General features: G+C 30.7%; 1 protein-coding gene across 3 annotated transcripts in view; it reads right to left on the bottom strand.

Moving 5' to 3' along the window:
- Window positions 1-3,539: 3,539 nt before the first annotated feature.
- The window catches only part of LOC121116540 (glutamyl aminopeptidase), a 35,490-nt gene continuing 15,615 nt past the window's right edge, over window positions 3,540-23,414 (bottom strand). The window contains exons 2-10 of one of the 3 annotated variants that reach the window (XM_071887599.1): window positions 20,351-21,073; window positions 7,765-8,078; window positions 7,517-7,696; window positions 7,195-7,446; window positions 6,872-7,137; window positions 5,980-6,807; window positions 4,606-5,118; window positions 4,225-4,543; window positions 3,540-4,167 (exon numbers count right to left, since the gene is read on the bottom strand). In XM_071887599.1, the coding sequence (XP_071743700.1) occupies window positions 3,764-4,167; window positions 4,225-4,543; window positions 4,606-5,118; window positions 5,980-6,807; window positions 6,872-7,137; window positions 7,195-7,446; window positions 7,517-7,696; window positions 7,765-7,981 (2,979 nt within the window). In that variant the 5' untranslated portion in view covers window positions 7,982-8,078; window positions 20,351-21,073 and the 3' untranslated portion in view covers window positions 3,540-3,763. Of the gene's footprint in view, window positions 4,168-4,224; window positions 4,544-4,605; window positions 5,119-5,979; window positions 6,808-6,871; window positions 7,138-7,194; window positions 7,447-7,516; window positions 7,697-7,764; window positions 8,079-19,993; window positions 20,083-20,350; window positions 21,074-23,414 lie in introns of those variants that run through there. The other 2 variants (XM_071887600.1, XM_040710803.2) reach the window with 2 other exon arrangements.

The following is a 23,414-nucleotide window of genomic DNA, read 5'->3' as shown; positions in this document are numbered from 1 at the left end:
TTTCAATATTAAATTCATTAAAAATATACTAATATCATTCACTCTGAATAACTTTATTATAAAACATATCCTGGAAAGGGCTCAAAATTTAGCTTTCACTTAAAATGATTGAGTCATTACAATAAAAGAAGTGACTAAATATATCAGTCTATTTTTCAGTATATATATTATATCAGTGAGTAAAATAATTATAAACATTATTCAAGAGCAAATGACATTCATTTTATTTAAGGAAATACTCTACATATTTATGAAATACCTAGTTAATATTTGAACTTTTGAATTAGTGTTAAGTATTTTATTTAAATTAAATACATTTCGAATATGGAATAATGATTTTACATATTGAGAGATTCTAATATCCCAATGCAGTTAAATGATAAAATGTGTCAAAAGTAAAAAGGTATTTTTTTCTTGATGAATAAAAATTATTACATTGTAAGAAAAAATTGTGATGGGAAAATTGTATGAATAAAAAAAAATAATACCCCCAAAAAAAAAAAAAAGAAGCAAATAAAATCCTGCAGTCGTCCTGTCCTTTCAATTTGTCCTTGTATAACTTGGTATAGAGCTTAAGAAAATACATTGCGCGAAAGAAAGGAAATAAACATAAATCCCACTCAGTATACCAAGGAGATATAGGTTGAAATTACTCCGATGCCGATCCTCAATTTTACTTCAAGTCATATAGAAACTAACACTAATAACTCAACAACAAATCATCATTGTTACTCTTCGTATTTAATGTGCACAAATATTAGTTATTACTTTATACTTAGAAGGTCTGTTGCCAAGAAATAAATAGTAATGACAACAACTGTAGAAAATAAAAATTATTCACGAATTACAATGTAAAAAAAATCCCTCCAACTTTCAAAACACGTTTTAATCATCTTTATTAAAAACTGGTGGTCTCTAAAAAAACATACAAAGGGATGTATAGGTTTCCTAATTTTAAAATCCCTCATCAAATAGGAAATAAACCTCCAAACCGGACCCAAAAATCCTTACCTAAATCAATCATACATAAAGTTGAGTAGTTTGTAATGAAAAAAAAAAAACTACCATTAAAAATTAGGAAAGGAAAAATGGTTGTTGCGTGTGTTCTTTCTTTCTTTTTCATTGTTTAATTGGTCATTGTGTTGTTTTTAACAAATATATATGAATTTAAATATAGTTATAATATTTTCCCTCGACAAATGCTTTTTTAAATGTAGAAAATTTTCCTTGTTATAGCAGTAATTCATTTTTCCGTCCATATCATGTAACAACCAGGTGATATTAACAAGGGTCTTAACTGAGGTGTACCATATGCCTAGCTCTCACCCACATAATTACAAAATAATCAACTCTGCCATCCATTTCATTGTCCCATAGGTACAGACAAAAAACGAAAGGAACGTCCACTATTGTCTAAGAAGTTTGAATCCCCTTCCTTTCCATTAAATATATTATTTAAATTGTATAAACTACCCTTTAGTAGAAAAAAATCCTACTAAAACCCAAGATTTCTTAGGAAATATGAAGAAGTAAAAACTTCTCAAATTGGACCTTAAATATCTTTAATGTACTTAAAACCAAAAAAAAAACAATTTATATATATAAAGAGAAAGTAATTTTTTATATTTTTATATCTTAGTTGCATAATGAAGTATTTCTCGAGTGATAATGTATTTCACGTTTAAAAAAATTACAAAAGCCTGACAGGGTTGTGCTTCCCCTTTAAAAAATATTTCTTATATGTATTGCTAAATCCATTTTTGTCTGTGATTTATTTCATGTTAAATAAACCTCGTAAATTAAAGATTCAATAATTTTAATTCCCTCTTTGAAATATATATATATTTGTGAAGGCATATTCAAAATATGTATAAGTAACATTGATTTAGCTGTAAGATTAATGTTCTCAATTAATAAGAAAAATCATAAATCTTCACCTATATTATATTATTTTGTCATACATGATGGAAATAGAAGAAGGGGAAAATAAAATTATGACCTGAAATAATTTATTTTTTCACTCTACCATGAAATGGTTAAAAATTTGATCTTCCCTTTAACAAAAAAAGAAAACTAAAATCCTTAGATGAGAATTAAAGATTAATTAATCATTGAAGTTGTATTATATTTTAAGATGCTAATACATATTTGAATATGTGCAGAATGGACTTGGCACAGGAAACGATTAGTGATTAGGGTGATCATATGTTGATTTCCAAAAAAAATGACAGGTTGAAGGTAAGTTTTAGGCTACTGCAGTAGCAGTCAGCCACTCACATATATTAGGCCTCTGGCTTAGGTTCCTTAGGAGCTAAGAACGATCTTGGATATGTGGCCAAATCAGTATTGGTTTAGGGGCGGGTTAGTCCGCAGGGTCCTAGGCTGAAGGGATGTAACCCCATTCCAAATTAAGGAATTTTTACTATTTGAAATTTCTTTTTTGAAATTTCCTTCCAATTTTTATTTTTTTGTGATAAGTTGTGGAGTTTTGAAACTTTTGAGAATATCAATTGATTTTGAAATATTTTTCAAAAATTTAATTTTTTGTGAATAACTTTAATATTTGAAATATAATTAAAAAATTTTTTTTTGCAAAAAATTTATTATCTTTAAATAGCTATTGGTTTTTAATTTTTTTTTTCCAAAAAAATGTAATAATTTGAATGTTTTTTTAAAAGTTTTATATTTAAAATTTAATTTTGGAATTTTTTTACAAAACATTTAATATTCTAAACTTTTTTCCAAAAACATTTAATATTTAATTTTTTTATGAAAAAATTTAATTTTTCTAAACAGCTGTGGAGTTTTGAAATGTTGTTCAAAAAAGTTTGATTTTTGGAATTTATAATTGAATTTTTTCCGAAAAATATATTTAATTGTGAACAGCTGTAGATTTTTGATAATTATTTTTTTCGTTTATTAATATTTCGAGCAAAAACGAGAATGAATACATTTGTATTCTTTGACAAATTTTTGTACATCTCTATTAGCAAGTATTCTTATCAAACCTTTGGAGGTACCACAAATTTCACCTTAATTATCTAAAATTGATTGTCATTACGAAATAATTAGATATTGTCATAATGTATTTGGACCCTCGAGAAAATCACCTGTGTTGGTGAGCTGACCGACTCAAACATTCTGCTGAGCACTCGACAAATTGCAGAATAAGTTTTTCTACTGAAAAACTAGTCTATAGGATTCTTTTAGAAACGATCTTGGGTAAAAATACAGCTCTTTATTATCTGGATACCACACAAACTCCTCCTGAAATTGTTTGGAAATTACAAACGTATATGAACGTGAAATAATCCACTGACAGTATTGACCTCAACCTGAACGAACTTTTCTTATTTAAGAAGATCATATCTACTCCAAGTAGGTAATTTTGACATGTTGCAGGTGATGAAGAAGGTGAGGAGCTCTTGAACCAAGATGACCGCCACGTCCTAATAGTATCCCAGAGCAACAATGATATATGACTGTACAATTATTTATGTGGTTTTTATAAAAATTAAGTTTTTAGGGTACACAAAAAATTATCTATGACGCAACCAAATACTTATAATTTTTTTAGTATTGGAATGTACAATGTGTATATGTATTACAAAATTCACATAATCAAGTATTATATTTCCTATGTGTTTATACTCGTAATAATAATAATAACATAATTAATCATTATTATTCTGTATAAATAAGCTAATTTATAAGGATAATAATTTAATAATTGAGTGATGTAAAAAAAAAGAAAAGAAACTTTTTAGGAGTAGCCGTTTGATGATAACCAAGATTCAATGTCTTTCTGATTGATTTTGAGCCAGTTGATGTTATTGTGGATTTTTTCAATACCCTGCTCTCTACCCCTTGCTCCAGCCCCTCCCTCGGGATACTTGAGAAAAAAGCTATTAACTTCTTCCAAATCAAGTTGAGTTGTAAATTGGGATATGACATTCTTTACTAACTTTCCAAGAGATCTAGCACTGATGGAAAATCTATCAATTATTTGCGACCAATGATCGCGGATGAAATTCCAGACTAAGGGTTTACCAATTGGGTTTGAGTTGATATAAGTCAGTGTTGTAAAGTAATCCTGCTCTCGAATAACACTCTCATTCTTGGCAAGTTGAAGGAAATTGTTGAGGATCCAAGGATCTCTTGGCCAAGCTAGAAAAAAATAAAAGTCAGAGACTGTTGTTATGTGAATGATAAAGATAAACTAACCTAGTCCATATAAAAGTTTAGATTTTTCTTGTGCATTGATTTCATTTTTATAGCGTTCAAATAAAATGTTCCAAGATTCAAAGCTTCCATCGGAGTACATTCCATATTTGTACACAAGGGATCTAAGATTGGGTGGAATATAAATATTTTTCTCAAGGACCCATCTCTCAAATTGCTTCTGTGCCTCTTTTAAGCAGTCTTTATCACCAAATCGACAAGCAAGTGAAAGTATTTTGATTCTATGAAGTTTCTCAATATGAGAACCCTCATCTAGCCAGCCGAGGCGAACGTAGTGCTCTCGTGTCAAAGACAATACAAACTGGTGAAAAGATAATCAAATTTCCCAAATGAATATTTTTGAAGTATGAAAATACAAATTACCTTTCTATATCCCGGATATGCTCTTGTTTCACGCAAAAGATTTCCAACACTAATTAACGATTCATAGGCAGTAGCCCATGGAACATAATCAAATTCTTTAGGAAGGTATTTCAAAAGTGAAAGGGTGATAGAGTAGTTCAAAAGTCCAGCATTTGCTAAAGCAAATGCATCATTAATTAGATTAGACCTGTCTGTGACTCCAAGGGCATCACTCTTGGTTTCAAGTAGCTTAGCAAATTCTTCCCATTCATTTGTAGGATAATTCACTCTATAATAGCCGTACTGTCCTTCATTAAATTTTAGCCATCTTAGGCTTGATGGTATGGATATTTCAACAAACTCTTCTTCGGGAGTGAGCCAAAGCCTTTGAACTTCTTTATTTTCATTGATCCAAGTTAACGGAATTTCCCATTTGTAGTTGTATGGGGAAGAAGTGGATAAAGACTCGGATTCTGGATTTGATAAAAATCGACTTTGGCTACATCTGTACATATTGTCTTTAATGCGGGACACCTATTATATTTATTGATATAACAAATTACATATAATATGTATTATAATTCAGCTACCGGGTGCGGAATTGAAAAATAGAAACTTTGATTTTGTAATTTTAGAAAGTTTCTCCTTTCAGAAACTAGTAGAGCAAAATTAACCAATCCTTGTCAAATATTAAGACATTGTTGCTATTTCAAATCTTTAATGTAGCCTTCATCGACTATGATAATGTTCACAAAGCGCCACCGGATCTCCGATAGGTGGCAATAATGTTATTGTATCTCTTGGAGTTTATATGCTCATCAACAGAACCCATAAGAGCTTTGCTATTCGGTGCCTTGTCTGACAAGCTTTGGCCTTGATATGGTACTAAAATAAAAAGTTGAGTGGGCTGGCATCTGTCGAGTATGAAAGCCACATTGTTTTCTGTCAGAATGGCATATTGGGCCTCCAAAAAGGACTGTGTAACTTTCGCTGTGTTTGCCGGTGTACCATCTTGTTGAACTACCCAATTCCCATCCAGAAACTTCTCCCGGGTCAAAGGATCAACTTAGTGTCAGTATGTTGACTAATGGCCTTCTGACACTGTAAATAATTTGTCTACTTGCCTTAGTCAAGCATTGGATCTCTGTGGGTGTTTGTTCTGTGCAAAGTGGAGCAGAAATATCGATTATTTTGTCTCCTTGTGAGGCCATTATTTTTCAATTGATTTTGTCATTTTTTAAGGGGGTATCAATACACACAGTTTGTCAGCTGGTGCGAGGAATTATCAGGTTTTTTGATTCCTCTCTTTTATAAATGTTCAAATTTCAAATACGCACCCGGTATGTAGTTCATAGTGAATAGAAATAAATAATCTGATTTTAAAGAAATACTTACAGTAATCAAAGGAAATCCCATCTGTTTAGTCCATGTTCGCATTATTCTTGCAATGGGTAAGTTTTGTGAGGATATTTTCTCCAATTCTGTCCATAAATCCTCGGTTACAGCATTGTCAAATTTATATTTATCCAAGAATCGACTGACTCCAATCCTAAATTCCTCATCCCCCATGAAATTTTCAAGCATTCGAAGTATAGATGACCCTTTATTATAGGATATTTTATCAAAAATTTCTGAAATTTGATCTGGGTGTGCAACATCTTGAATGATTGGATGAGACGTAATTTGACTGTCTAATTCCATAACTGAGTGTAGATCCGACGTAAGAAACTGTTCATGTATGTGCCAATCGGGATGATAGTGATGAATTCCCTTATATTCGATAAAGGATGCAAAACCTTCATTCAGCCACAGATCATCCCACCAAGCTAAAGTTACTAAATTGCCAAACCACTGATGAGCCAATTCATGGCTAATTACAGCAGCAACTCTTTGTTGATTTTTAGAGGAACTCTCTAGATTGTCGTACAAGAGTGCAGTTTCTCTATATGTGATCAAACCCCAGTGTTCCATTGCACCCGACACAAAATCGGGAATGGCAATCATGTCTTGTTTGGGGAGTGGATAAGATATTTGAAAGTAGTCTACGTAGTAGTCACTAACATTAGCCCCAATATCAAGTGCATACTTGATTCTATGCTTTTGATTAGGAGGAGCATATACTCTGAACTTTGTACCATGAAGAGCCGTGTATTTTTCTTTGTACTCAAAGTCACAAACGATGAAACATGCTAAATACGTCACCATGGGGACACTTTTTCGAAACTATGTAAATATGATATTAAAATATAATTTAATCGTCTACAACTGTAGTAATTATCATACATACTTTTACTAAAGTACTTCCGTGTGAGGGGTAATCCTTGACGCTCTCTTCAACTGGCATGTTACTCAATGCTATATAATTATCTGAGGGTCTAATTAATGACACAGTAAAGGTAGATTTGAATGATGGCTCATCAAAGCAAGGAAAGGCTTCTCGTGCACTTGTCGGCTGAAATTTAGACGTTGCAATTGGCACCATTCTTCCATTGCCATTTTGATATGTGCTCTTATAGAATCCAACAAATCCTCTTGTCAAACTTCCATTGAATTCTATGAAATGAAAGACTCAAGTGTAATTATATTAGAGTATAAATCACATTTCCTTACCTAAGTAAAGTGTGTAATTATTTGCCTCCATGATATCCACAGTCTTAAAAACGAAAAACTCATGCTTCTTGTATTCGAATGTAGAAAGGAGACTCACTTCCTGGTTTATGAGATCTGTGTTTTCGTCTTGAAAGGGCGGTTGAAAATTAATATGGCCCGTATACATCTTTACCATTTTGACATCCAGATATTTTAAATGCAGGAGAAAATGATTCATGGACTCCTTGGAACCAATTTGAATCCCCACTCTTCCTACAAAAAAATATGAAATAACGATAGTCAATTGTTTGTATTGAATGTCGCTCAATTCGTTCATCTTTACCAAAGAATAGTCCAGTACTTAAATCTGGATGTAGGTATAAGTCATAATGATAGGGAATCACAGATCGAGGAAGGCGAATATTCTTCTCCCACGATTGAAGATCTTTATCTTGTCCAGGAGACTCTGTTTGATCATTTTCATCCTCCACTGAAGGAATATGAACCGAGGGATGAATTGGATCTGACAAAAATTAATTCCAATTTTTTTAAATAATCCTTTTATCATTAAATTATGAAGACACAGCTTACCTTTATTGTTTTGATGATAGTCCGTTATCGGGGAGAGTGTTACACCTTCATCATTTGGAGATAAAGTAGCCTTTGATGGCGAATGGGATGACTTTGTTTCATCTAAACCATTTGAGGGTGTGACTACAGAAAGTGCTATGATGAGACCAACACATACAACTGTTAAGGTGACTGAAACAATTGATAATAGCCTCACACGTGTTTCAGGTGTCATCATTTATTGCTTGAAACCAACTTTATATGTATTTACATTGTATTTGATAACCAATAGATTTTTTCCTGACTTTGATTATAATTAATCAACATTAACGAACCTGATGAAAAATGAAACGAGCATTTAAGTGACAAGGAATTTTCTATCAATTTTAGTTTTCATAAACAAATGCCGCGAGTTAACACAAAGATAATCTTGCACACAAAAATTAAGAAAATAAGAAATGTTGGATTAATATTTTACATAATATAACTTAACATTTCATTGAAATATATCGGCCAATGATAGACTTTGTATTAAAAAACGTGGTATGCACAGATATACCCAAAAATATTAGTTTTAGTTTAATTTGGACTCAATAGAGTATTCTTAATATAATCTATCAATTTCTAATTAGTTTATAACAACTATTAGTTTTTGCTACTTCAATAACCATTTGGAGTGCGTTTTCAAAAAATTCACCATAATAATTTAAACATAAATTGATGATAATTTGCCTATGAATACAAATGTAATATTACTCAATTTCAAGTGAAAAACCATTCTAGCTTGCTTTTGCGATAAAGAGCTTTTGTTATTGTTAAATTATGTATTAAAGTTGTGTTAATCAAGTAGATTTGTTAAAACACATCAAAGTGTTTTTACAATCTAATATTTCCGGGACAAAATAGGTATAAGTATTTTGGAGCATTCTATAATTTTTCGACTAAAAATATAAAACAAAAATGTCGTTAAGTGCAATTTACAGACACTTATAGGGGCATCAGCAGAATATTTGTCATGAGTAAGGGTTAGACCAAAAAATTTGATTATATTTTTTAATAAAAGGCCATTTTGTTTGGGGTCGAGGCTGAAAATATGGGGGTTACGTCACCTACAACCCAAGATATGCTGACATTACAATTAATGGTTTGATACCAATTTAGTAGGTACCGTTGAAAATGTATCAGTACCCCGGTACCACTATATTACCAGTATACTAAACAACAATACTATGTATATCCAGGGTAGGATATATTTTCTAAATTGTGGAGAGCGTAGAAAACAATCTGACATAAATTCATAAAAATGTATTAACACTGAGAGTAAGTAGAGGTTTCAATATATTTTCATGGTATTTTGATAAAACAACGCCCTGGAAATGAATGGCGTGATTCTTTGGAACGGACGGTAGGCGTAGTATTCCTTTACTCCTTCCAAATCCTTTGAAATCAAGGTTTGAATAATTGTGATTGTCAAAGATTAATTACCGTTTTTTCAAATTTTGTAAAGCTTGAATACAACGGTAAAATTCAAGTAACACACCTATATAACTAAGAAGAAGTAGCACTCCCTTAACTGTTATCCAAGGCGAAAACGTCGCTAGACAAAAGAGTACATGGAAAAAAGGGAGAAGGCGAAAATGTCACAAGGTATAAGTGTTAATAGGCGAAAACTTCACAAGTCAAATAAGTTTCAAGGTGGCCACCCTCAAGGCTAATCCACATGAACCGTGTGTATGAGGGAAAGTAACAATAAAGATTGGCTATGGAGTTATGAATGTAAGTCCATGTTGCATTAGGGGTATAATTAAGGATTGCCATCAGAGAATACCAGCCTATATGTCCTTACGATTTACCAAGTGGGATTTGTTTTCATTTCTATCTTTTCAAGGCTGCATGTTGCTGCTTTAATAAAACGTCATGGTAGCTCAGCTGGGCTACTCCCCAACATTCTTCAAATTGTAAAAATTACTACGTTCAATTTTGTTCTTTTATTTTTAAATACCGGCAGGACATGCATAACAGGTGATCTCTGTCAGCAAAAGTTGCTAACATATAACTTTTTAATTGATTTACACTCACGAGGAGTTCAACAACTTTCACATTCCTAATCATTCTATGGGATACGAATAATAGGTAGGAATAATTAATAAGACCAGTAAAATACTTTTTTATAAAATTTACAGTCACACTAAGACAGTATTCTCATCCCCAACTATGTGGTTGATTCAATTACGTGGTTGGAGATTTGACCCCGGTTTCACTATTAAAAGTGTGAAAAAAATATTTTGGGTATAAAATAAGCTATGATAATTGTATCATAAGTCTTTTTAGGATAAAAATGTTTGTAGATTATGATTTTTTAAGTTTCTATCCTGTATTTTGTGTCGTTTGGCCTAGAAATTTAAACTTGGGACCAATTTTGCCAAAAAAAGACTGTCTTTGTATGAAAAAAAATTCAAAATCCCAATTTTGTTGACCTATAGAATATACAATGTACATTTAAAAGACCATGATTTATATTTAATGATAGATAGTATACCATGGTCTATAGAATGAAACGGTCAGTTTAATTGTTTCTTCCATAACTTTTGTGCAACAACCGTTTAAAGAATAGCTCATACCAAATCCAATAAGAATTGATTCTCATGTAATTCGTGAATGGGCTATTTAATTAATTTTGATTCCTCAAAAAATATTATACATCAGATGAGACACAGTAAATTCCATCTACTTAAATGACCTTTCTTATGGCAAATTAAAAGAATGTTCTTATTACTTTTTTGAGAGACGACAAATGTTATTAAAAAAAAAGTATATTTATTCTCTTAAGTAGAAAATTTAAGGAATTCTCGCTTTATTAATGAACATAGTTTTAAAAAAAATTCTCTATGCTTCGAGGTTAGAGATATCTGAAATACATAACGTTATCGTATCATGGTACATCTATTAAAGTATTATACATAAATAGTTGGTAGTTGTTACATATATAATATTATATGAACTCGGAAAATCCTATCTTTTTTCATCTCCATACAAAGGCATTACTTCTAAATTTACTAACATTGAAAACCTATCAATAATGATAAAAAATGATGTTTTTGACGTTCAATTTATCAGTCCTATCCATAAAATCAAATCATACACTCTACTTAAAAGATTTCCTTTTTCTCAAGTACAGTCAATTTTGTTTCTAACTGGAGAGGGATGAAGATTCATTTCTTTAATTAGTAATAGACGAATAATCGGAATTGGAGAATCGAATATTTTTTCTGGAATCGGGTTGGGCAAAGGAAAAATAATGTTTAATATAAGACTCCAATTCTTCTTTATTAATGGTATGAAAAAATAGCCCCCCCAATCAATAAATAAATAAAGAAATTCCACCTTTTTTCTAAATAATTTAATATATGAATTTGTTTTCTCAAAAATTAAAAATTCGAAATTTAATAAAATTTTTCAAACTTTTCCCCAAAAAATTTAACTTTTTATGAACAGCTGTAGATTTTGGAAATTTTTCTACAAAAAATTAAATATTTGAATTTTTTTTGCTAAACAATTTATAGTTTGTTTAATTTTTTGAAATTTTTTTTCAAAAAAAATTAATATTTGAAATTCTTTCTCAAAATTTTTATTTTTTTGTGAACAACTGGGGATTTTTAATTTTCATTTCAAAACTTTAATTTTTAAAAATTAATAATTTTTTGATTTTTTTTTCCATGAAATTTAATTTTTAAAAAATTTAAAAAAAAATTTTTTTTTTTTCTAAAAAAATTCAGAAATCAACGCCCTCCTAAAATATAGTTCCTGTGGACACCCCTTATAGCAAAATGATATTTTTTACCTATTTTTTAAAATATGAAAGAATCGGAATTGGCCTCAGGATTTTTGATAAAATCGTATCGGATTCAGCATCAGGATTTTTTTTTTTTTTGAATTGTCCCATCACTATCTGTAACGTTAGCAGACATAGTGATGTGTCAGTTCTTATTTATGACTGAATACTACAGTCTCTGTCAGTTCAGTTCAGTCCTAAATTTCAGTCCTAAAAACTAGAAAGTGTGGTCCTTCATAGCGTCACTCAACATTGCTTCACTAACACAAAATGTATATTGTATTATATATTCAGATACCAATTTTTACGTCTCTTCTCCCCAAATCAGTGTTTAAAAAATGGATAGAAAGTTAGTAATTACAAATCACCAGAGGTGGGCACCCACTATTTTTTCGTTAGTCCACTCTAATCTGCTAAATTTCTTGCCTCTTCCACTGCCACTAATTTTGTTGGTTCATGGATCCACTGACACTAATCCACTAACGTTAATCAACTATTTGATTTTTTTAAATTCTAAAGTATGTCAAATGATCTGTGGATTACGAAGGAATCCATCTATGTCGGACGTTCTCAACAAGGAAGGAATTATAATGAATATTCAGGGGGGAGGGGGTCAAAGATGTATATTGTTTTTGATGTATAGTCCCAGAGACTGTTTCCTCACTTGACTACGTGAAAGTGGTGCTTACAGGGCGACATGATCGAAACAACGGCTTTCAAAATGTACATATTTAAAAATTGAGTTTTGGCGAGTCCATTAAGATAAAACTTAAATTTTACTGAAGTTATAAGCTCAAATATTATATTCAAATAACCAATATATCTCCAAAGTAAGTAAGATGTATTTATGGCTTAACGTTCTTACTATTTTGGTATTCCGTAAATCACTAAACCACTAAATTGTTAATCCACTATTTTTTCTTAGTCTAATAATTGGTTGGTTAGCTATTAGCAGAATGTCCACCTCAATAAATGATATCGTTTTAGGGATTTAACGGGATATGATCCATTATTGGATAGTGGTTGTTTCGAAGTTGGAAACATAGAATGAAGTATATTAAAATTAACACCTTAATTATTTATCTAAATTGTAATATACAATTTACAACCAAAAACAACCATTTCCTCAAAAAAATATTTTTTGAGGCACTCCTTTATAATTTGGCCAATAAATAGTTCTGTTGTGAACAAATATATATTAAACATTCTACACAAATTAAAAAGTTAAACTGAAAAAACAAATCAAAGTAGACCTTTTTTTGAAAGCAAATCTTTTAAAAGTAGAATAAGAATAGAGTTTGGTCTTTAGTTTTAGGCATAAATATGCAAAATATGCAAGAAAAATATGTAAAATATATTAGCTTTCAAATAGTACCCTTAATTTTACTTGATTTTTTTATTGGTCAAACACATTTTTTTAAATTGTTATTACCTTTAATTTTCATTTATATAATTATTTCACGTCAAAATATTACTTTAAATAGAAGGTATACAAAAAAAAAACACAATTAAACAAGGCTTTAGGGTAAACCTATTGCGCTTAAAGGTTTTAAAGGTCAGTTTTGTGTTCTACGGCTTAAATATCAATAATAAACGTGGGGTTTAGCCGGCGAGCTTTCTACTACCTGAATTTCGTTTTATAATGTAAAAGATTAATTTATTGTTTGGTTAATCCATCAAAAATAATTAATTATGTAATAAATACAGCTGACAAAAAAATGCATACTAAATTTTATGTAAGTGAGGTAACATCGTATGTGTATATTAAGTTTGTATTGAAGACAGTACTAAAATAATCATTCAACATAAAAATATTGGGTCATCGATGATGTAATATTAGCGCACATTGACTTCAAAAATCTAAGATGATATGAAATGGAGATAAAAAACATAAATTTTGACAAAATTTCTAAACATCATATGCTAGGGTAAAGTGAAAAGTTCTCAGACTGACACAGGGACACATCCCTTTTGATGACTAGTTTCAACGGTTTTGCTCAAATAGTTTGTTTACACAAACTGTTTCAGTAAACCCCTACCGTGTTTTTTTTGTTTTTTTAATGGACAAAATTGAATATTGTGAAGTTATAAAATTCTTCGTTTTGGATGAATTAACATTTGAGGAAATTAATCTGAAGTTGACAAAAATTTAAGGGGACTCTGCACATTTCATGTCAACTGTTAAAAAAGTGTGCAATTGAATTTATACGTGGTCGTAGAATGGAAAATCCGTCTCATCTGGCGGAAAGGTCAATGGCCTTAGCTTAGCATGGCTATAGTGTTTAGGTTTAGCGTGCGTGCTAAAATGATCCTATTAATGGATTATTTTGAAAGAGGGAGAACATTACAGGCCAATATTACTCCAACTTTCTTGGCTAGCTGGATGACAAAATTTGTTAGTTAGGAAAAAAAAAATCATATTTCTCCTGGACAATGCAATTTCACACTACAAGTCGCATGTTTTCTTTGACAGGGCCGCAATTATTCACTTTGTCCTCTTATTTCAACGCTTCTTAAATAAATAACATTTTGTTTATTTATTTTTTTAAATTAAAACCTATGCAACCATTACATTAAAATAGTTGGCACGTAGCTTATAAATTGGAATTATATAAGACATTTATAAATGACCAATTTTGTCATATATTTTTCAATTTTTTTGTTCAAATGATCATATAAGTTATTTTTACTTGAGTGGATTATTTTAAAATATATGTATATGTAATAAGTTACATATTTGTTATACTATTATCCTTGATTTAAAACAGAATATAATCGAAATAAAAAGTTTTATATGTATTTCTCACAGCGCGCAGTTTTTATCTTTATTTCTTTTATGAAATAGTATTATATCTTGAGGGTTTTGATACGACGGGGGATTTTGTTCCCTGGGTGCTTTTGTTCTAGAATTATATATATCCTGCACTTTCTTTAGACGAACCATTGAAATTGCAAATTATATGTGTTGTACCATATCATTATTTTAATATTGGCATCACATACAGGGGAAAAAAATAAACGATGCGGATGTTTATTTTCATTATAAGGATGATAAATTAATGACTCTTTTGTATAGGGTGTGACAACATAACTTCATTTGTTATAATACATTGCAATCAGACAATAGTAGTAATAGCGAAGCGGGCGTGGTTTCATTCTGAATGCAAGATTGTAAAGTTTCTTATAAATAAAACAAATTACTATGACGCGTTGGAGTAGCGAGGAACGTGACTTTGGTGCTGAAAAAAAATATTGTCAAAAATGGTTTGGTTGAATACTTTATGAAACCAATTGCAATTAAGCTCCTGTTTCTTTTTGGGGCGATATATAATAATAAGTTCATGGTTTAAATTTCCAATATAAAAATAAACAATTTTTCAATTCAATTGTATGATTTGATATTTGGAAAATTCATTGAATGCAAATAACTCAACAGATAATACTGCTTGAGACCTAAAATTGGTACCATCAGATTAGGTGTTTTGCAAAAATTTCTAAATTAATGCGGTTTGTTCTAATTGGGTAATTAAAACAGGATTTATTTAGGATATACCAACATTTTTAAGAACTTTGTAGAACTGCAAATAACTAATTATCCAATGATCCACAATTATCTTTTACAATATCCTCCTTTTTAAATGTTGCATCTTTTTGTATAAAATAATTATTCTTTTAAAACCTCTCAATAAAAAGTTATTTCAAAAGAAACAAAAAATAAACGGATATTATAATGGTGTATAGATAAGGGCGACGTCATCTATTGTCTATGATTTTCACAAATGTGTAACAATCCCCTATCTTACAATTATGAACTTAAAATAAATCTTAAGGTTCCATGAAAATATTCAAGGACTTGCGTGAGTAAAGACTTGAGACTCGATTTGGACTTGTCGTATATATAATAACTTTTTTCCACGACTGATAAGTGCAAAAAAAAAGATTGTCACATGAATATAATTTTATATTCTAGAGGAAATCAACTTAATTGATGAAATTGTATAAGAAATTTATATTTAAAAAAAAAAATGAAATATCAAATATGATAATGGATATTGCGTCTAAAAATATGTAGGCACAAAACCCGTGATTTTCGATAAAAACTTAAAAGTATAAACATTTTATATGGTCTTATTATTTTTATTTTTTTTACTTTGTAAAGGATATGTAAAAATATGCATATTTATTGAACAATTTAAAATTAAAGTGGAGTTTTATGAAAACTTTGTCCAATATTTTATTAATTCTCAAACTTTGTGCAAACTGATGTCCATATCATCATCAATTTAACAGATGCTTTCATTGTGTGTAATATAAAATAAATAGTTAAAATTCGTATTTACGATGTCATACATCCATATTTGTACATTTATTCAAATTATCAAAATCTCACTAAATTCACATAAAAAACACATTTCATGTCTTTTATTTTTAATAAGGAGTCCATTATAGGCATATACACGTAATTCTATCAAGTCTAATATTTCCTCAGTATTCACAGCTTGTAACATCTATGAGTATGTAAATCGTGTGTATCTTTTAGCTTCCCCGCTTTTTTGTATGGGAGTAATTTCTACCTATGTCCTTGTATATTTCCTTCTTCTCTTGTCACAACAGCTGATTGTAGCTGATCTTCTACAAAGTCCTTACAGCTAAGTTGCTCCTCTCCAAAATATTTTTCAAATTGGCGGGGGTAATATATTGATTTTTGGATTTTTTAACATACCCAAAATACGCAAAATTTATACCCCCAAAGATGGAAAAATTGTCTAAATCTTCGTGATTGTAAATATATATATATTGGTAACTTTGATAAACAAAGTATCTACTAAAAAAATATCACTAAATACCTAGGCATAGTGCTCCTTAGTTGCTAATACGTTTGAGTTTTCAAAATAGGTATAAATAATTATCAAAATCACTTATCTTTTGCAGTTTAGCCGTATGTGCTTGTTTGATCACGAGGATTTGGACAATTTTCACATCGCTATTCATTACTTTCTATAAGATAGTTAGTGAATTAATGTACATATATATATATCAATAAAATATAACAGAAATAGATACGTTGTTCGATCATTATCATATGATGATAAAGTCCCTAATGACGTTATTCGATAAGTGCAAACGATATTTTCTACAATTATTTCAACATATGTACAATCCAAGTGACTTATTGATAATTACGTTTATCTTTTCTAATATTTAAGTACAATGATAAGACCGTAAGTCTTTGCACCTTGTACTTCTTTTAAAAAAATTGACTTGATTCGTACTTACAAGTATTTTTTTAGGAAAAATAAATTGTATAAATTATACATTATATTTAGGGATGAAAGTATTGTCAATATTTTTTTATTATCTCAAGCTGTTATCCTTCATCTTCAAGGATGTCCACAGGGGTCGGGCTAGAGGGGCTGTAGCAAAAAATAAATTTGTTTCTTAATCACCTAAAAATTATCTTTTGTAGAAAAAAAAATTAAATTAGAAAATAGGGATTTTTTTTGTTAAAATTTTAATCAAAAAATGAAGCCGCCCAAAATAAATTGATGTGGACACCCCTCGTCCAACATGCTTGAGGGTACAACGTCTAAATATAAAGTTTAATTACGAGTGTATGTTCCTTAATACCTCGGAAAAGAACCTTGATAATTTGTTAACGAGCTGTAAGCGTAAGTCCTTTAGGACTGAGAGTATACACATCGGAGTAACTTCTGCCAATCATTTCATGATACAGAGTGGGATTTGTCTAAATTTCCTTTGTCTTACAGCGTTAGTTACACCTTCTGCAGTTTCGCCCTGGGAATTTTTGCACTCCAGAAGTTTTGTCCTGTGAAAGTTTCACCCTCATACATATATTATAGCATAAATGTATCTTCCACATATAATTTAAGGTCACCCTTACTTAAACTTGAAGTCATTTGTAATTAATTATAGAATTTGAGTAATTAATATGAAATAATTGTTGTTTTTCTTCATATAATAAATTCGAACCGTTTGATATACTCTATTTTAAAATATATTAAAATTGAACTAAAGGCAATCATTTCACACTACTGAATGCAAAAATGAATTACAAATGACTTCAATTGGGAGGAGACTAATTTTAAATCTTAAATTAAAAATAAAAGATACATTTATTCTATATTATACAGGGAGCGGAAATCAAATTATCGCCTACTTTAAACTTTGATAACTTGAAGACGACATTATCAAATAAAAAACCGGTTACCAAATAAGAAAACTATTTTCGTCAGCTGACGATACGTAGTTCAATTAACATCATGCGTCATCATATGAGGAGATAAAGAGCTATAAGTGGAACGAGGAGCTTTCGAGGTCCGCCGTAGTCATGGCATTGGTTAATAATCGAGATGAAATCTACAATTCAACGATTGTTTCAACCTTAGGAGTGAATTTACGGACTTTTCAGCGTATCCTTAAGAAGCTACAGGACACCTGGGATGTTGATGCCACCATAAAGAGGGCGCCGACAGGAAGGTCAGGGATACCGACTTTGTCGACAAGGTGAATAAAATGGTTGAGGATGACCCTACCAGGTCCATGAAGGATGGAGACAGGCTCTGGGTGTGATAACAGGACTCAGCACCCTGCCATGTGTCCAAAATCTCCATACAGTGGTTAACCGAGAACTGTTATGACGTCGTAACCAAGGATTTGTGGCCTCCTAACTCTCCCGACCTTAATCCTTTGGAGGCCGTATTAAGACAATTATTGATGCCAACGGTGATTGTATCGAATGAATGGCTACTCTATAACTATAAGCTCGTCATAGTTTTGATTTTCAATAAAAAAGTTAAAAAATGTATATTTTGTGTTGTTTTTTGTAGAAAAATATTTTGGCGATAATTTGATCCCTGCTCCCTATATGTATGAGGGCAAAACTTCCGCTGGGCGAAACTTCTGCAGGGCGAAACTTCACAGGGCCTACAAAACCCTATTACATCGTTTTTAAATCTCCATGATTATCTATTTGAAATAAACAAAGATTCTGTGCGTTCTCCTTTCAGCTGTTTTTAAGAATTGACTTTTGTATTATTTAAAGCAGCTGACACTACGTATTATTAATTCTAAAGGGGTCGGAAGAACTTTGATTTTCATAAAATTTATATAAATCTAGAACTTTCGTTTATATTTCGTGTCATTGATTTTTAGATTGATGAAATGATTAATTCAGTGTATGTACTATATAATAATTATTAACATTTGGCAATAAGAAAAATAATTTTTAAGTTCAAGTTTGCAAAGCAAACGACATGCTTATTAATTTGCACTCTTGTCAGATCTGTTTGTTAGTACTAAATATAAGATATACAGGGTTGATCGTATCTAGTAATACACATTTTATTATTTTCTATCCTGAATGATATTGATGGAAAATCCCAGAGGAGATAAAAAAAAAATCTAATCTCTGAGCAGGTCAAGCTGAGACAGTTGGAAAAGAGCAAAATGGACTCTTAATTTTTTCAAGGCAAACAAAAATTCGGGCAAAGTTTTGTTCTTTTCTGATGGAAAAAAATTATCCGTTGATGCTACTGAAAATAAGCATAGCTATTGCTACATCACAACCGAAGATCCAGACATTCTCTCAATTTCAAGGAGGCATATCTTCAGAACAAAAAATCCAGCCGGAATTTATGGTCTTGGACGTTACAGAGTCCTCCCTTCAATTCTTGTGGAAACGAAGGAGAGGCCCACTTATATTCTTACATTGAACTTCTGTAAAGAAAGTGCTAACTTGGGACAGAGAAAAGTTCGGAGAAAACTTTTTTTCGCTCAAAACAGAGCGGACTTTTGGTACCTCAACATGTGGCCGCCTTCTTCTCCAGACGCGACCCCTCTATATACTCATGAAATCTCTAGCTAGGCGAGTATGGAGGAAAAGGGTCTGTTCTACTATACACAAAAGTGTCCAATCTTTAGAGTCTTCAATCAAGAAGGAGTGGATCAAGCTCGAGTTTGACTACATAGTCAAGGTCTACAAGGGATTTAAGGCTAGTATTGAGGTAAATATTAGAGCTGAGGGCTCACATATTAAATAAAAGTCGTGCTGTGCACTTTTTTCAGATGATTTTGTAAAAATAATGTCCTCACAAAACCTCTTGTTTAAATTTTACTCTGGCAAAATTGAAAAATATAAAATGTATACTACTAGATAAGAACTACCCTAAACATACGGACGTTTTTTTGTAGATATTTGAATAATGATTCCAAGTATATTACTAACACTTTTGATTATGTATGAGTGATTTTTTCTTACTTAATTCTTAAAGGGTTATAGCTTAAATCGTTATCATACTCAAATAACATATATCTATTTTCTGACATAGGCCCATAATATACATTATTTATACATATATCAATACAAATAACTTAATTTATGTATATAAACAAACTTACCGAGTAAAGTAAAGTACTTTGAAAGAGTGCCTTATTGCAGCAAATAGCACTAACAAACTAAACAGTATATACTATAATGTTCCTCAGTTATATTCAAAAATAAATAATTGTTTATCCATTGTTATAATGCTCCAGGGATTCCAATAAGGGATCATAATTTACAAAAAATAACATAGGATATCCATATGATAATTGGTTATCGTTACAAGACATTTAATATGAATAATATAATTCAAATATATGAGGTACTACCAACCACTCGAATTTAAGTAGATAGGAAGAGAGTAATTGTCAAAATTGAGATAATAAGCTTGCATTTAAGGCAATGTGATTTGTTAAGTATATTTAGAGTGGTACCTAGAATTACGAAAAATTTGGTGAGCGAGCACTTCAAAGTTATTAAATTGAAAATTTAAGAGGTTTCGTACGCATTTTTTTGAGAAAACTTGCAGTTCGAATTTCCGGAGGAAAGGAAGTTGCCGTTCTATGCCGCGCAAGTTACTCAATAACATCTTGATCATGTTTTCAGTCAGCAACAAGACGGTCGTGAATCGGATTTATCACTTAAATCTATTTTTCAAGGGATATAGAAAAGGATTTTATATCTTTCATTTTTGCCAGTTATGTACAGGTTTAACAGTGAAAGTTTTTTCATCACTGAAGAAAATGATCCTATTTCCATTATGTTTAAGATCATTTAGGATGCGTTTATAGGGCTGGTTTTACTGTTTGTTTTTAAAATCGTACTTAGTAATGGTCGTTTTTGAAGCCATAGATACTTAACAAAAGCAATTTTACGCTCTTGTCACAATGTAATAGGTAATGGCTAATTTCAGGCTTAGCTCAGTCTTTTTCATTATTAGAATGTCTTCAAAGGTCTCTCAGGCAACTCTTAAGAGTCAATTTGGTTGGTCAACTACTGAGAGATTTGTATTCAATATTATCTTCACCTTCAAGTCGTTCCCTGACTCCTGACCATCTGGTTGCTGATCACGCATATTTTCATGATGTTGTTGTGCCCCGTGCATACTAAACGACGTCTTTTTTCTAATGGCTTCCATTTTCCACTCAAGATATATACTATAAAGGTTGAAATTATTAAGATAAAAAAGTTCATTATTACATTTTTGAGTTATTGCGGTCATTAATAATAATAAAAGAAAAGATTTGGAGTCCTTCCAACTCAATCCTTGACACTCCTTTAATTATGTATATCCCTTCTTTTTTTTAATAAATTTTTCCTCCGACGTCGTACACCTTAATCAATCATTACTCTACTTACATACATTTGCTTAGAATTATATACATCTGTAAGTATACTACATAGTACGTCTTTATCGAGTAATAACGAAGATGAGTGAACTTTTAGAGTTTTATTTAACTAATTGGTCGGTTCTAATATTTGATTATCTCTTTTTATTAATATTAAAAAAATAGATAAACCAGTTTGAGGTCATTTAAAGTAATAGATTCATTGGCCTTCATAAATGAAGTTTTATAAAAAAACACTTTCGGTTTAGGGGAAGATGAAATACAAGGCATTTTGCTTGTTATTAATGAACTTATCATTTACTAGCGGTATTACTAAGCATTTCCCAGAGTAATTAGACATCACGTAAAGGACACATTTTGCTCTATACAAGATCACTCCCTAAGGAGACATCTGTGTTACTCTTTGTTTTAAATGAACACATTCAGACGTAATTTCCCAATGTTAACATCAATTAATGTGTGTTCTCTCCTCAAGAATGAAAGACTAACAATAAGAGTTTGAGAAAAATAAATTAATATGATGGGTTAACTGATAAGTACTTTAGTCCTTAGAGTACTCACTAACAAAAAACAAAACAAATCAGTGCTACGAACAAAATGACTGCAAGATTTAATTCATTTTTACATAGTAGCGTAATATATAACATATATTGTAAATACGGATGAATTGATTGCAGTTGATATCATTGTAAGGAAAAAAAGAGCGCAAGAAAAAGGGAAAATCGATATATATGGCACGCCTGAATTAATATCAGCTGCGTATGATTTGGGGGAAAGGGGGTGGATATTAAAAAGGAAGCCCAAAAATATAATATAAATTTAATTACATGATCAACAGTTACATAATAATTATGTCATTAAAGTTTTGTATAATTTCTTTATCTTTTCCGTCCATTTTACAATTATAAATATCAATTAAAATGCTAAAAAGACTTGTATGAATATCAAACAAAAGAATGACTGTTAAGCGAAGAATTTAATATATTTGGCTAGACCTTGCTTAAAAATTACTAAATATAAAAAGAATGTCACCATCAAAATAAATACAGAATTGCATATTACTAAAAAAGATGCTTTGTAGAAGACGTTTCAATATTTGTGGAGTTTGTAAGGACCGATACTATGGAGAAAAATGTACTAAATTGCATCGAATGTAGGGCTGGGCCAATTTTTAGTACCATAGTAAGGATTGATACAACTCTATCAAAGTAAAACAAGATCCATTTTAATTAATATATTATAAATACTTTCATTTTGATCTATCAATACATCTATCTTTTTACGTATTTACTAGTGTTGGGGTTCGGACTGGAAATCTTATATTTTTTGTTGACCGAATTAGCTTTCCTACAAAATCAGCTCGGTCTGGACCGGTCTCATATACAAATTGGGTCTAGTTGGGTCCCAAAAAATTGGTCTATACCGATTTTTGGATAAATTGTTTATAAGATGACATCATATTTTTTTTCAATTACCATGACGTTATACGAAGTTTAAACAAAGATAGTTCAGATCAATTTTGAGCTCACCGTCTCTTATATGTATAAGGTATTTGTTCTAGAAGTTATTGTGTACTTTTGAGATTTAAAAAAAAAAAAAATGACAGTGGATCTAAAAAAACAACAACATGGTGTATCATAATATATGAAACAGATATGTATTGGTCCATCAATTGAGACCGAATCATAATTGGTCTACAAAGTGTGGCAAAAAAAAAGGAAAAAAAAGGTCCAAAGTCTGAGACCGCAGTCTGGACCGAAAAATGGGTCTTGTAAAAATCACTTAAGACAAAACCGAAAAAAATCGGTGCTGGACCGAGTCTCAACACTAGTATTTACACACAAACATGCTTTGGACAAGTTGCAACTTGTATTAGCTAAAATGTCTTCGTTTTAGAATGAATTCTTTAATTACAACATTGGTAATTAATTCTCTCTACCAATTATTAGTGTATGCTATCATTTGATTTTGACCAATTGAAATTACATGGTCATTATGAATTTTGAAAAATATAGCTGTGCGCATTGGAACTTTATACTCCGTGGTACAGAATACTTATATTTTAGTAATTTGTAATACAACAGTCGAAAATAGGACTAATAATACGTCCATCATCCATGGTTTATTCAATTATTGTATTATTCTTATT

The sequence above is a fragment of the Lepeophtheirus salmonis genome, chromosome 4 (genome assembly GCF_016086655.4).
Source record: "Lepeophtheirus salmonis chromosome 4, UVic_Lsal_1.4, whole genome shotgun sequence".
NCBI lineage: Eukaryota > Metazoa > Arthropoda > Copepoda > Siphonostomatoida > Caligidae > Lepeophtheirus > Lepeophtheirus salmonis.
Note: the sequence above shows the minus strand (reverse complement) of the source record. Positions and strands in the feature narration are given on the sequence as shown.